The sequence below is a fragment of the Pantherophis guttatus genome, chromosome 16, assembly GCF_059756535.1.
Source record: "Pantherophis guttatus breed Tessera chromosome 16, ASM5975653v1, whole genome shotgun sequence".
NCBI lineage: Eukaryota > Metazoa > Chordata > Lepidosauria > Squamata > Colubridae > Pantherophis > Pantherophis guttatus.
In genome coordinates, this window is record NC_142078.1 from 11264259 (window position 1) to 11278987 (window position 14729).

Sequence of the window (14729 nt, forward strand, 5' to 3'; positions counted from 1 at the left end):
AGAAAGAAAGAAAGAAAGAAAGAAAGAAAGAAAGAAAGAAAGACGGAAGGAAGGAAGGGGAGGGAAGGAGACAGAAAAGAAGGAAGGAAGGAAGAAAAAGAAAAATGAAGGAAGGAAGGAAGAAGAAAAGAAAGAAAGAAAGAAAGAAAGAAAGAAAGAAAGAAAGAAAGAAAGAAAGAAACTTGCTTGTTGTCTAGCAGCAGCACGATGGGATTCAATTCCTTCCGTGAACGATAATACGCCCGAAGAGGGACAATAAAATTATACAAGCCGTTGCCAGCGGTCTCAGCGGACACGATGATCAGCTTGTTCTTAAAGCCATAAGCCTTTGCGTCTTCGTAGCTGTTGTGTTTGCAGCCCTGGAAACACAGCACCACAAATGTCCTTGTTACAAGGGAATTTAGAACAGGCTGGGATTGATGCTCAGCTTTTACCCCAAAATTTGATGCATATTAATTTACCAAAAAATACAGATAGTCCTCGACTTACAGCAGTTCATTGAGTGACCGTTCCAAGTCACAACGGCACTGAGAAAAGAGACTTACGACCGTTTTTCACACTTATGACCGTTGCAGCGTCCTCATAGCCATCCGATTTATATTCGGATGCTTGACAACTGACTCACATTTACGACGGATGCAGCATCCCGGGGTGGTCACGCGATCCCCTTTTGTGACCTTCGGACAAGCAAAGTCGACGGGGAAGCCGGATTCACTTAACAACCGTGTGACTCGTTTAACAACCGCAGCGACTCAGTTAACAAATTGCGGCGAGGAAAGCCGTAAAATGGGGACAAGACGCGCTTAGCAAATTTCTCCCTGGGCAGCATGCATTTTGGGCTGGACGGTGGTCGTAAGTCGAGGACTAACGGTATGGTCCCAGTTAAGGATCTTCAGAAGTGGCCTCTCACCTTGTCCAGACGTAAGCAACAGAATGGGGCCTTGACAGGTAAAAGATGGCAGAGGGTTGGGGAACTTCCAATGTAAGGTGAGTTTGGAGGATACCCCTTCACATACCTTTTTAAAATAAAGAGAGAGAAATGAAGATTTGAGCCATCTTTTTCCTTCCTGAGCATAGAATAATAGACTCCAATGACTGAGATAGAATAGAAAACCTCCAAGGTTCCTTCCAACTCTGTTATTAGAATAGAATAACAGAGTTGGAAGGGACCTTGGAGGTCTTCAAGTCCAACCCCCTGCTTAGGCAGGAAACCCTCCACCACTTCAGACAAATGGTTATCCAACATCTTCTTAAAAACTTCCAGTGTTGGAGCATTTACACCTTCTGGAGGCAACTTGTTCCACTGATTAATGGTTCTCACTGTCAGAAAATTTCTCCTTCGTTCTAAGTTGCTTCTCTCCTTGATTAGTTTCCACCCATTGCTTCTTGTCCTGCCCTCAGGGACTTTGGAGAATAGCTTGACTCCCTCTTCTTTGTGGAAGCCCCTGAGATATTGGAAGACTGCTATCATGTCTCCCCTAGTCCTTCTCTTCATTAATCTAGACATATCCAGTTCCTGCAACCGTTCTTCATATGTTTTAACCTCCAGTCCCCTATCTCCTAGTCGAACCTTCTGCTTGAGCAGAAGACCTTATACCCTTCCAGTCAAATGATTGTCCAGTCTATTTTTGAAAACCTCCAATGATGGAGCACCCAGGAGGCAAGCTCTTCCGTCGGTTAATTGTTCTCATTGTCAAGAAAGTCCTCCTTACTTCTAAGTTGGATGTCTCCTTAACAAGCTTCTTCTTGCCTTGCCCTCTGGGGCTTTGGAGAACAAGTCAATCCCCTCTACTCTGTCCCTCAAATACTGTAAGACAGTTATCATGTCCCCCCCCCCTCAAGCCTTCTCTTCAATAGGTTAGCTTCCTCAACAGTTCCTCGTATGACTTAGCCTCCATTCCCTTTTATCACTCTTGTTGGTCTTCTTGCAAGGGGTTCTACTCAGGTAGAGTATTCTGGTATTCACTTACTTTACCTACCAGTTCGCAAATGTAAACACACATGCCCCGTCCTCGCATGCACCTGCCCTTCCGCGCATGCACCTGGCCTCAAAAATGTGTCTAAATAGAATGGTATAGAGCTGGGGTGGGTGGCTAAGTCCACCCGTGATTTCCTCTACCGATTCAGGCGAACCGGTCCGAACCAGCTGGTTCTATTGATGTTCAGTAGAACTTCAGAAATGTAGAGGGACGTTTTGTTCAACTGGACTTCACCAACCCTAATCAAGTTCCCCCGCACCTTTTAACAGAACCCCGATGGACAGCATGCAGACCAGATCGGAAAAATTTAAGAGAGGAGGGGGCTGCCTTTCAGCTGAGCCCTGGCTTTGTTTCAAGGATGTGGAAGGGGAGAGTCAAAACAGTTCCACTTTTCCCCACCAGATGGTACTGCTGTTCCATCTTAGCCAAAATAAACTCTTGATTGCCTCCCGGTTTTTGACAGCTTCTGGTGGGAGCTAGGAAAATAGAGCTGAAATAGACTATTAAGCGGAGGTTAATATATGCAAATAGGCTCCTGCTGGGAGGTAAATAATAGGAAATTTGCATGGCTGCACTTACGGGGGAACTGAATGCCGGAATCACACTGAGTCTCTTTTAATACTCAGAGCACAGCCTTGGCAGAGACTACGTGCTCCGTTGCGCATCAAAACACATTAAAAAAAAATGTTTCAAAGAGAATCGAAATATTAATGGACAGGTTGAAAGATTTGGCACATTTGCAGGTTTTAAGAGGAATAAACACAAGGCGAAGATGTTAACAACCAAGACGAGAATGGAAGATCAAACAGAATTGACGAATAAAACAGGGTTTTAAGATTGGGAGGACGGCAAAATAACAGGACGTCACGCATGAATTACAAGTTATGTCCAACTCATTGTGCAGGAGAGGTGGAGTGAAATTTTTAAAATAGAGTTTGTGGACAAGGCACCGTCTCCCTGGTGTGTGGGTGTCTGGGTTTGTGTGCTATAGAAAGTTAGCACCCACCCCTCTCCTAGAAGAATGAAATATTTTGAGAAATATTAAAAAGGCAGAATATTATATTTCCCTGGAAACGTGTGTTTTTTTAGAGGCAGGAAGCAGACTCACTCTTAATAGCCCCCACCTTTCTTAATAGCCCTCAGCAGATGTCAGCACTTAAGAGATAAAGAGATAGCTAGCTCTATTCATAAGCAAATTCGCTGGTCTGAACAAAGGTAGGATTAGCCCTCAGCCAGAATAGGAATTGCCCAACAATTGCCCTTCATTGCATCAGCCCAAGCTTCAACCAAACTTAGCTCAGACATCCTACAGAGTCAGCTATGACCCCTACAGTAGCCAATAGAATACATGTTCTTGCACAGGAACAGGAAGCTCAAGTGCAAAGCCCAAAGAGAAGGTATAAATACCGTCCCCCACTCTCAACTCCATGTGGTCAGCTGCCCAGAACCATGTGCTTGGTGGGTTCTGCTTCACCATTAAACCCTCTTTCCAACCAGCCTCCAGCCTCCATTTTGTCTCCAGGGTCTTTCTCCTGGCTTGTAACTGAACCAGGGGTGAAATGCTAGCGGTTCGGGCGAACCAGTAGCGGCAGTGGCGGGTGATTCAGAGAACTGGTAGCAATGGCAGCATGAGGCTCCGTCTATCCACCCGGATGCCATTACTTCCTGATTTTAACTAGGAAGTAACTTGTTTTTTACCCTCTGCACATGCACAGAAGGGTTTGCGCATGTGCAGAGGGTCCAAGCATGGACATGAGGCATACATGCGTGCGAGCAGAGCAGACACATGCACGGGGCGCGTGCACTTCTGAACCGGTAGGGAAGGTAAGTAGATTTCACCCCTGAACTGAACCAGATGGATATTTCTTCCAACAGTGCATTTGTGCTTGCGTGTGTGTTTGGGCTCCTCCTGGGGAAGGATGAAAATAACTCACTCTATAATGGTCAGGCCGTCGTCATCGGACTGAGTCACCTCGTCCTCGGATTGGTCGCTGAGCATGTCGCAGGGTAAAAGAGAAGAAGCGTCTGCCACCTCCAGAACCGGGGCGATGCTGGGTCTCCTTTTCCCAGACCCATTCTCCGCTGGCAAAGTTAACTTGGAACTGTGGTTGGGGTGGCATTCGGTGTTCTGAAGGTCCATTGCCACCGTGCCTGGTCAGGAGGAGAAGGAGACATCAACTGCTGCCTGGGGCTGCCAGTCTGAAGTTCTCGTAGACCAGCTGGGACTTCCCATATAGAACTGGACACCTCTTCCAAAAAGCTCTGTACAGGGAGTTCTCGACCTACAACAGTTCCTTTAGTGACCGTCCAACGTTACCACGGCACTGAAAAAAGGTGACTTAGCACCTTTTCCCCCCAGTTGTTCACAGTTACGACCATGATCGCATGATCAAAATTCAGAGTCTTGGCAACTGGTTCAGCATTTATGACCGTGGCAGTACTGTCCCAAGGTTGTGGGATCATTTTTGGCGACCTTCTGATGAGCCAAGTCAACAGGGGAAGCCAGATTCACTTAACGACCGTGTTAAAATGGGTAGGGGGTCATGGGAAAGTGTGTTCTACAGACCAGGGGATGCTACAGAAAAATCTCAGTAGGGTTATGGTCTCCCTATTTTGTTTATTTTTTACTACCTTGTATCTTATCACTGGCACGAAGGAATGTCAGTTTTCCCTCGTGGGAAACTGATGAAGGAGACAACTGCTTTTGAAAGTCTGAGGAATTTTGCAATGCGCCTGTTGGGTGAAAGCAACCAGAACCGTCCATGGATGGTCTCAAGCAGAAGCTTTATTGCTAGTTACAAGAATCTCTCCAGATTGTTCCCCCATTCGTTTGGGAATGATCAGATAAAGGCGTCAGGGATTCTGTGCCACTTTCTACCATGTAAGGATTCTGAGCTCAACCCCTTCTTAACGCCTCCTCCAGCCTAGCTGGAGATTCCACCACGACACACTTGGAGAAAGTTAAGAGCGGCTCACCCATGCTAGCGATGATGCTGTGGACTGGCAACCTTGATGGTCCGTCGTAGATTCCTTTGCCCATAAACAGCTTTTGTTTCTGCTTCTCTTCCTGCTTGAAGATGAAGGCGGAGTTCTCCTCCTTGGTGATGTTGATGTAGAAACACGTATCAGATGCGGTCATGATGTGTCGTGGTCCCGGGTTGAGAAGGATGCTCTTGTTCTCCTTTTTTACGCCCATCAAGCAAACACCGTACCTGAGAGGATAAAGGCTCGAGATAAAACCGGTGGCAGAAAGGATCGAGATAAAACCGGTGGCGGCGACTTAAAATTGAACCTCATTGTTGATGCTGGTAAGTAGGTGGGAATGCAGCAAGCAGCAATTGGACAGATCTATTTCAATTTCAAACCTGCATTTCCATTATATGGTTCTCATGGCAGCTAAAATCTGATCTCAAAGGACAAAGGGAAGTGTTAGCTGCAAGCAACTACAGCCACTCGTGAAGGATGCAAATCAACAGGATTATTGTGTTCTTCCTACAATACAATACTATATACTACGAATGTCTAGTGTCTCTGTGTTATTAGGCATGTAGTAGGGCTGTAGTAGGGACGCGGTGGGTCAGTGGCTAAGGCGCTGAGCTTGTCGATCGAAAGATCGGCAGTTCAGCAGTTCGAATCCCTAGTGCCGTGTAACGGGGTGAGCTCCCGTGACTTGTCCCAGCTTCTGCCAACCTAGCAGTTCGAAAGCACGTAAAAAAATGCAAGTAGGAAAATAGGGACCACCTTTGGTGGGAAGGTAAGAGCGTTCCGTGCGCCTTTGGCATTGAGTCATGCCGGCCACATGACCACGGAGACATCTTCGGATAGCGCTGGCTCTTCGGCTTTGAAACGGAGATGAGCACCACCCCCTAGAGTCGGGAACGACCAGCACATATGTGCGAGGGGAAGCTTTACCTTTACCTTTAAGGGCAGAACTTCTATACACCATCTCCTGCACTCCAGAGGAATATTGGAGGAAGGTCCCAATTATTCCATGTGGAATAATTTTGCATAATCCCCAAAGGGTTTGGGTGGGCCTTGCAAAACAGAACTTGTGAAATGTTTCCCCCTCCCCCCCCACCCCTTCCCATATTCTTTTCGGATCTCTTGACAAACCCACCCAAAGACCAAATTAAAAAAAAAAAATCTGGCTTTTCCGCTTACTTTTTGTGAGCATGGAAGGATGCGTAGGTGAAGCTCTTTCCTTCATACTCCATGAAAAACTTGCTGTCACCCATGCGGATGTGGTAAACTTCATTGCCCGAGCAGCGCCCGTACATCCTTTGCCATTGTTCTGGAGACTCCTGGCCTTCTCTGGAAGTAAGAGCATAACAGATTTGGAAGGGAGGCTGGAAGTCTTCTAGTCTAGGGTTCCCCAAACTTTCGGACCTCAGAGACCACTAAATTCATAATTTTAAATCCCATGGACCACTAATATGAACTGCCTAATGAGTGGCTGGGTGGGCGTGGCTAAGTGGTCATGTGACTGGGTGTGTGTGGTCACTCACGTCAAGGGGTGCCTTACCAACCTCTACTCGCCCCTCCCCTCCCAGCCACTCTTTGCCTCCCCACCCGGGCTCCTTAGGGTCCCAACAGGAAGCAGTTGCCGGAGCTAAGCAGCCACCATGAGAAAGAGTTGGCAAAACAGCTCAGTTCAAATTGGATCTGACCGAGAAGGAGGCTCAGCAGAAGCACCTCACTGAGGACTAGCAGCACAGGCTTTCCAAGCAGAGGGAAGACCTGCGGGAGTGCAAGGCCAGATATCAGCGCCTGGAGGCTCAGCGGGCTGAGATGGTCAGCCAGTTCCAGGCCAGGATGCAGTCCCACTTGAACAAGGCTCTTCGCCACCAGCGCACTTCCCTCCAGCCTTCGCCCAAAGCCTCACACCAGGAGGCTGAAGCAGACCCCGAGTCGGAATTTCTGCCCCCCTCCGACCTATACAAAAAGACCCCGAAGGGGGAGACTCTCTGCAGCAACACAAACGTTCATTGCACATATCCAGCCCAGGGGCCGTACTTTGAAGACCCCTGATTTAGTACAATATAAAAAATGCAAATAAGTTTCCTGCGGACCACCAAAATTTCAAATGTGTTATCAGCCATGAATCCCTTCGTGCTCACAAAATATCTAAATCCAGTCCATCTTTTGACAGTTATCTACCGCCAATTTGCCTAGTAGTTCAGAATCTTGTAGAGAGCTTCAGTTTGCAATAAACCGTTATAACTCGTTTGAACTTCCTGGATTTCCTGATTTCTCACGCTTGACATTCAACTTCTTTGACATGTCATGGTCAGATGTTGCCCCAGCTAGAAACTGACCGGCCCCGTCACAGTTTTTAAACTACTTACTGCCCTCTGGAGGTATGGACGAGAAGGGTAATAAGAGTAGAGGTAGCTGGGCAGACACAATTCAGGGCCAGCATGGCGAATTTGCACTCCTCTTCGCACACCACGTGATCTGAAATTTAAAAAAAAACAACAACAGGTCCTTTTATATTCTAAAGCATCGTTTTCAATTTCCAGCAGGATCCCTTGGACAAGTTGATTTGTGAGTACAATTTTTTTTTTAAAAAAAGATCCCTTCGTCGCTTTCAAGGTGTGACACTTTTAAGGGTTTGCATTTTGTAAATTTTGACTTTGTTCTGACCCAGCTCCCTAAACATGACAAACCCTAACTCAAAGATTCCTTTATTAGGAGCGCCAGCAGCCCCGGCAAAAAGTTTCTCTTTCACCACAGGCTAACAAGTCTGCCCAGCCTGCCACATTTATTCATCTCTGCCCCCTGCCTTTTATCCCCAGAGCTAGGGTGGGGCTTTGCTAGCAGTGGTAGCTCTTCCATCCCAAGGACCGGCCCATAGATTTCCACTGCACTCCTCTCCTCTGCCTTCTGCACATCCACGCATCAGCCACCGAACCCAGCTGTTCCTCCTCCTCCTCATCAGCCATCTCCAGATCTGGGGGCTGTTGACTCTCCATCTGAGGGCTGATGGAGGGCCCAGGCTCTGTCTCTGTCTCTCTCTCTCTCTGCCAACTCCATTCCCTCTTCCCCCTCAGAGCTCTCAGGTTGCCTTGATGCTGACCAGGGGTGGGTTCTAAATTTTTTTACTACCAGTTCTGTGGGCGTGGCTTATTTTGTGGGTGTGGCTTGGAGGTCATGTGACTAGGTGGGCGTGGCTAGCTGGTCAGAGTCATTTCTGGAAGGTCCTCACATTTACGACCAGTCCTCGCACTTACGACTTGACTCATTTGTTTGCTTTTAACACTGATCAGCTGTAGGACGGCTCTTTGAAGCCCCGTGGCAAGAGTTTAAACAATTTTTTCCCTCTAGTCACCAGCTGGGACTCAGGAGGCAGCAATAGATTGGGGGTGGGACCAAATAAAAGGTAAGAATAACATGGGGGGGTGGGGGGGTGGGAGGGCGGGGGGGGAGAACCGGTTCGGTGATGTCATATTGTCACCGCTACCGGCTCGGCCGAACCGGACCAAACCGGGAGGAACCCACCACTGAAGCTGACCCTGACTCCCACACCTCCTCTGATTCAACTGCTGGAGGGGCTGGTGGCCGATGAGCCACAACTGACTTTTTTTCGTAAACCACTCTGTGTTTCTATAATAAACAGCAGTGGATGAATTAAAGAAGTGCCTTAAGAATGCTGTAAGAACAGCTGAAAAATATGATTACTTTCCTTTTGTTTTTCCTGGAGAGAAACTATATCTCTTCTTATTTCCCCCCGAAATGTATAAATTCAGAACTTGCGACTCTTTCCTGGGTATGTCTCCTCCACACCAAAAACTTCTAACCTTAATCCTGCCCATTCATCACTTTACACAGTCTATCAAAGAGTCTGGAAAGTTTTTAATAGATCAGTCGCTCTTCTGGATTTGGCTGAAGGATAAAGTTTGGTTTTATTTCACTTTATCTCAATTGAGATAATGAGGGATGCCTTAACCATAAGCAATGCAGGGACCTCTTCTTTGATTCTGAGAGCTAAAAACAGACCTATCGCAAATTAAAAGTTTTAGGTAACTTTTAAAAATGAGCAAGAACGACAGACACAAAACAGAAAAATAAAGCCCGCGAGCGTGTAACCAAGGTAGCGTGTGCAAATGAAACAGCACAATAAATGTTCCAGAAAAATTAACTAGCTGTGTCTGAGACAATAAACTCTGTTTATATGTTTGCAGATAGCAAATCATTGTGTTTTCTTTTTATAGCCCAGTGGATAATCTGCTGGCTGGCGTTGATTAGAAAAGGAATGAAAACGCATTGTATATCATCCAGCCTTTCCCCATCTGTAGAATTTTGTTTTGTTTTGTTTTCCTGTTTTGAGTTGGATTTGTCCATTTTAACAACCATCAGACAGATGGGCAGAAAAGTTCCTACCTGCAAACTTGACATGGAATTTATTCTCCGGCTTCAGAATCTGAACGTAGAGGGGACAGTTGGGTGCAAAATCTTTCACTGCCCAAGCTCTTAGGATGGTTTGATGATCCTACGGAAGAAGGAGCACAAAGGTCCTACTTAGAAATGGTTCCTGGTAGGTTTCATATTCTGTGCAGGAGCGTTGTCATGGGAAGAAGTTTTTAAAAAGGTCCAAATTGTTAGAATCCGCCATTTCCAAGAGAATGTATAAGCAACCATTGGCTTGCCTTAAGATAATATATTAATTGCTATGGCATTACTATAAGAATGGAATAGAACAGAACAGAATATGGGACGAGATGGGAGAGGATAGGATGGGATGGGATGGGAGGGGATGGGAGGGGAGGGGAGGGGAGGGGAGGGGAGAGGAGGAGAGGAGAGGAGAGAATAGAATAGAATGTGGAATGGAAAGAAATGGAATGGAATGGAATGGAATAGAATGTGGAATGGAAGAATGGAATGGAATGGAATAGAGAGTAGAGTAGAGTAGAGTAGAGTACAGTAGAGTAGAGTAGAGAATAGAATAGAATAGAATAGAATAGAATAGAATAGAATAGAATAGAATAGAATAGAATAGAATGTGGAATGGAATGGAATAGAATAGAATAGAATAGAGTAGAGTAGAGTAGAGTAGAATAGAATACTGTAGACTAGACTAGTCTAGTCTAGACTAGACTAGACTAGACTAGACTAGACTAGACTAGAATGTGGAATGGAATAGAGTAGCGTAGAGTAGAGTAGAGTAGAGTAGAGTAGAGTAGAGTAGAGTAGAATAGAATACTGTAGACTAGACTAGACTAGACTAGACTAGACTAGACTAGACTAGAATAGAATGTGGAATGGAATAGAGTAGAGTAGAGTAGAGTAGAGTAGAGTAGAGTAGAGTAGAATAGAATACTGTAGACTAGACTAGAATAGAATAGAATAGAATGTGGAATGGAATAGAGTAGAGTAGAGTAGAGTAGAGTAGAGTAGAATAGAATACTGTAGACTAGACTAGACTAGACTAGACTAGACTAGACTAGACTAGAATGTGGAATGGAATAGAGTAGAGTAGAGTAGAGTAGAGTAGAGTAGAGTAGAGTAGAGTAGAGTAGAATACTGTAGACTAGACTAGACTAGAATAGAACAGAATGTGGAATGGAATAGAGTAGAGTAGAGTAGAGTAGAGTAGAGTAGAATAGAATAGAATAGAATAGAATACTGTAGACTAGACTAGACTAGACTAGACTAGACTAGAATGTGGAATGGAATAGAGTAGAGTAGAGTAGAGTAGAGTAGAGTAGAGTAAATAGAATACTGTAGACTAGACTAGACTAGACTAGACTAGACTAGACTAGACTAGACTAGACTAGACTAGAATAGAATAGAATAGAATAGAATAGAATCATCTGAGAATTTCCTTCAGAGTTATAATTTTTGATGTTTCACAAATGTTGTCTGGGATGGGGAAAGAAGGGGGACGAAGCCCCTTTCCCCCTTCCTTGGCTTAATCATGTGGTCATTTCGTGTTGCGACTTACAGCAGCTGTGCGGTCCACCTCATTTCGACTGCTCAGAATGAAGCAAGCTTCTCCATTGTCCATCCTGCAAACATAAAATATTCCATTAACCTGACATCCTGGGAAGTTAAATTAGCAATGCACCTGGGAAGGGGAAACCATATTTAAAAGTGAGAAATTTGTGAAGTGAGTTTTGTCTCGCCACGTTAGCGAAGCTGCTGCAGTTGTTAAACGGGTACCACAATTGTTGAGTTGGCTGGTCAGGAGGTCATAGAAAGGGAATCATGTGAGCCTGGGACATAAATATGAACCAGTCGCCAAGCATCTGAGTGTAAATCACGTGACCATGGTGAGGCTGCGACGGTCATAAGTGTGTAAAGTGGTCCTAAGTCACTTTTTTCAATCTATATATATAAAAGCCAAATACCACTCACTCATCACAAAATCTCTAGAATTGTAAAGTCTACAAACTTGAAATTTGGCATGTATGTTCCTCTTAGCTTCTAGGTGCTCGCTAAGAAAGGATTTTTCAAAATAACCATCAGATCATTAGTATTTCATATACAGTACTATATTCACATGCTCTGATGCTAAGGAGCTAGACTTTTTACTCTCCCTGCCCACCTGAAAAGAACTCTGTTCCAACTGCCAGTTGCCTTATATTCACACGCTCTACTGCTATTCCTTCCCTAAACCGGATGTGGGTGCGGCCAGCGCATGACTCATCTGGCCTGTAGGCTGGGACATTCCACTCCCCCTCCACCTCTGTTCCAACTGCCAGTTGCCTTATACTAACACGCTCTGATGCTATGGCTTTACACATTCTACATTACGTTTCAGGCTTTAACTGTCAATTTATCACGCCCAATTACATAGTTTCATAGCAAATCACGGGTGTCCAGATAGTGCTGTTATAACTTCAAAATCTCACTCAGTGAAGTCCAGTGTTAACGGACTTTGTTTTACCTCTCTCAAAATCCAGTGAAAGAAGGCAACTTGTTTGAACAGAAACCAGCTTTCCCCTTTCCAACTCACTTTGCTCTCATGAGATCCTGATCCTTCAGGGCAGATCCCTGGAGGTAGATCACTCGCTGGGACCACAATGGGATCTGAAGCACACGGCGCACCTGAATATCCATTTCTGTAGGGCAAAGGATGACCACGTAGTAATCCTGGAAAGTATGTAAATGAAGACTCAATCATCCAGGATGAAAGTATCTAAACAAGGTTAAATTGTGGACCAACTGGATGAAAGTTTATTAAACTGAGATGTTTGCTACTCAACCAAGCAGTCAAAATGAACATTTTTGGTTAGGCATGGAGTCAGAGTGTTTTCATTTTGACTGCAGAAGTTACTACAATGAGTAACGAGAAACATCTCAGTTTAATAAACTTTGGTCTGGTTGCCATGATTTAACCTTGTTTAGATAATCCTGAAAGGGAAAAGCAGAATCTTTGAACTACCTTAGCTTCCCACTCATGAAGAAATTTGATTTTCTAAGCCTGCCTCCCGATAGAGACCCAACCCAACCTTCACCTGCAGCCTTGGATGAGCGTAGAACTCGTTGAGGAAATCCATCAGCAGATCTATCTTAAGGGAGCTGACACAAAGCACAACATGCTTCTCCGTCTGAGCCCGATGGCGGCTGTAATTTCCTCCTGACTTCTGCCGCTCCATCCACAGGTACACCAGCTCTTCAAACTGTAGGCAAAAAAACAAGCAAGCAGATCTTCTCCAAGCGTCTGGAATTTGGGCAGAGGGCACTTGGTGGTTAAAAGTTATCCTTGATGGAGAAAGACCAGGGATCTGGGCAGACTGCTTTTGGTGGTTGAGGATTCTCCTTGATGGAGAAAGTTCAGGGATTTGGGCAAGCTGCCTTTGGTGGTTAAAGGTTCTCCTTGATGGAGAAAGATCAGGGATCTGGGCAGTGTGCCCTTGGTGGATTCTCCTTGATGGAGAAAGATCTCCCACCACCAGCTCAGGAGGTGATGGAGATCTGATCAGAGATCATACTATTATGGATGGAAGGAGGGAGGGAGATATATATATATATATATATATATATATATATGGAAATTGAGATGTTCAGGCTGCAATGTCATACCCCATAACCTGTCTTTTGATGGACTCCCAACTCTTTTTGCTTTGATCTAGCAAGTTGAACTCCTGTACTGCTCTCAATCCAAAAGCCCCTCTTACTTATGGCTCATCCCATCCATATCGTAAACCCCAGAGAGTCATACCTTACCTGCAGCGGCAAGACCACAAGGGCCACGCATATCATGATCACCACCAGTAGCTGAGAAGGCCAGATCTTGGGGGTCACGTCTCCGTAGCCGACGGTTGAGAAGGTGACGATGCAAAAATAAAAGGACTTGAAGAGCGAGAGGTTCTCACCAGCTCTTTCCAAATGCTGGATGCCACAGGTTCTAGATCACAGGGGAGGAAAGATGAGATTCTAGCAGTAAAACCAGGTTTTTATTGTAAAACTCATGCTTTCATGCTTCCTTTTACAGCATTGAATAGCAACACCTTTTATTGGGCTGGATGGCCATCAACCAACGTTCTTGAGTCATTTTTGAAATGGGGAAAAAGGAGCTAATAATTAATATTGCTTCTAACTAATATTTTGGTAACTTTCTACACTTCTGACTATAGAAGAGAATATTTGTAGCTCAGGACTGAACTGTGAGGTCCTTGGTGCTCTCTGAGCTTGGTGGTTTTCTTGCAGACGTTTCATGACCCAACTAGGAAAGATCTAGTCAACAATCAACATGGAACTGTTGACATTTGTTTCAAATCGTTGGCTTGATCTGCTTTCCATCTGATTTGGAAAATTCAAATGATGCGATAAATGGGCTTAGTCTGATTTTCCTAATTGATGCGGACAGACATTAGATTAGGTCAAGTTGATTTTTTTTCTGAAAATCAAATGCCACCGATTGGATCGCGTCCCCTTCAAGGCAAATCTCCTGTAGTGTTAGGCACGAAGGAGACAGCCAAAGAACTTACCCAGTGAAAACAAGACAAAGCAGGGTGCAAATTAAAATGAGCACTTGGTTGAACATGGCAGACTGAGTCCGTTGTATTGCTCGATGCAAGTCATTCTGGAAAGAAGGTAGGAAGGAAGGAAGGAAGGAAGGAGAAGAGGAAAGGGAAGGGGGAAGGGAAGGGAGAAGAGAATGAAAAAGGGAAGGGAGGGAAAGGAAAGGAAGAAGGGAAGGGAAGGGAAGGGAAGGAAAGGAAAGGAAAGGAAAGGAGGAAAGGAAGGGAAGGGAAGGGAAGGGAAGAAAAGGAAAGGAAAGGAAAGGAAAGGAAAGGAAAGGAAAGGAAAGGAGGGAGGGAAGAAGAAAGGTAGGGAAAGAGAAGGAAATGAAAGGAAAGAGAGAGAAGGAAGGGAAGGGAAGGGAAGGGAAGAAAAGGAAAGGAAAGGAGGAAAGGAAGGGAAGGGAAGGGAAGGGAAGGGAAGAAAAGGAAAGGAAAGGAAAGGAAAGGAAAGGAAAGGAAAGGAAAGGAAAGGAAAGGAAAGGAAAGGAAAGGAAAGGAAAGGAAGTTCAGTTTGTACTTCATTCCAGCTTGTGGTTCAGCTGTCATAGACACAAAATCCTTGCTTTCTCATGGTATGTGACCCAAACCATTATGTTGTGACCCAAACCATATTATGGTTTATTTACATTAGATGTAGCATTCTTTCTAAACCCAACCATTGCATTCTGTTAATCCAGATGTAGAATTTAGCAAGCCATATCAGTCCATTGTATCATCGCAACAAAGCGGGGATATGCAAGACACCTTCCCCAAACTTCTCATGCAGAAGATGCAGAAAAGG

At 45.0% G+C, this 14729-nt stretch overlaps 1 protein-coding gene across 9 annotated transcripts in view; it reads right to left on the minus strand.

Annotated features, from left to right (window-relative positions):
• The window catches only part of KCNT1 (potassium sodium-activated channel subfamily T member 1), a 114079-nt gene that overhangs the window by 19642 nt on the left and 79708 nt on the right, over positions 1-14729 (minus strand). For all 9 annotated transcript variants that reach the window (XM_034425307.3, XM_087880051.1, XM_034425305.3 and 6 more), the window contains 12 exons: positions 13913-14007; positions 13149-13329; positions 12437-12601; positions 11935-12071; positions 10921-10984; positions 9360-9468; positions 7325-7433; positions 6141-6290; positions 4956-5191; positions 3914-4130; positions 911-1016; positions 187-359 (listed from right to left, as the gene is read on the minus strand). In XM_034425307.3, coding sequence (XP_034281198.2) covers positions 187-359; positions 911-1016; positions 3914-4130; positions 4956-5191; positions 6141-6290; positions 7325-7433; positions 9360-9468; positions 10921-10984; positions 11935-12071; positions 12437-12601; positions 13149-13329; positions 13913-14007 — 1742 coding nt within the window. The remainder of the gene's footprint in view (positions 1-186; positions 360-910; positions 1017-3913; positions 4131-4955; positions 5192-6140; positions 6291-7324; positions 7434-9359; positions 9469-10920; positions 10985-11934; positions 12072-12436; positions 12602-13148; positions 13330-13912; positions 14008-14729) is intronic.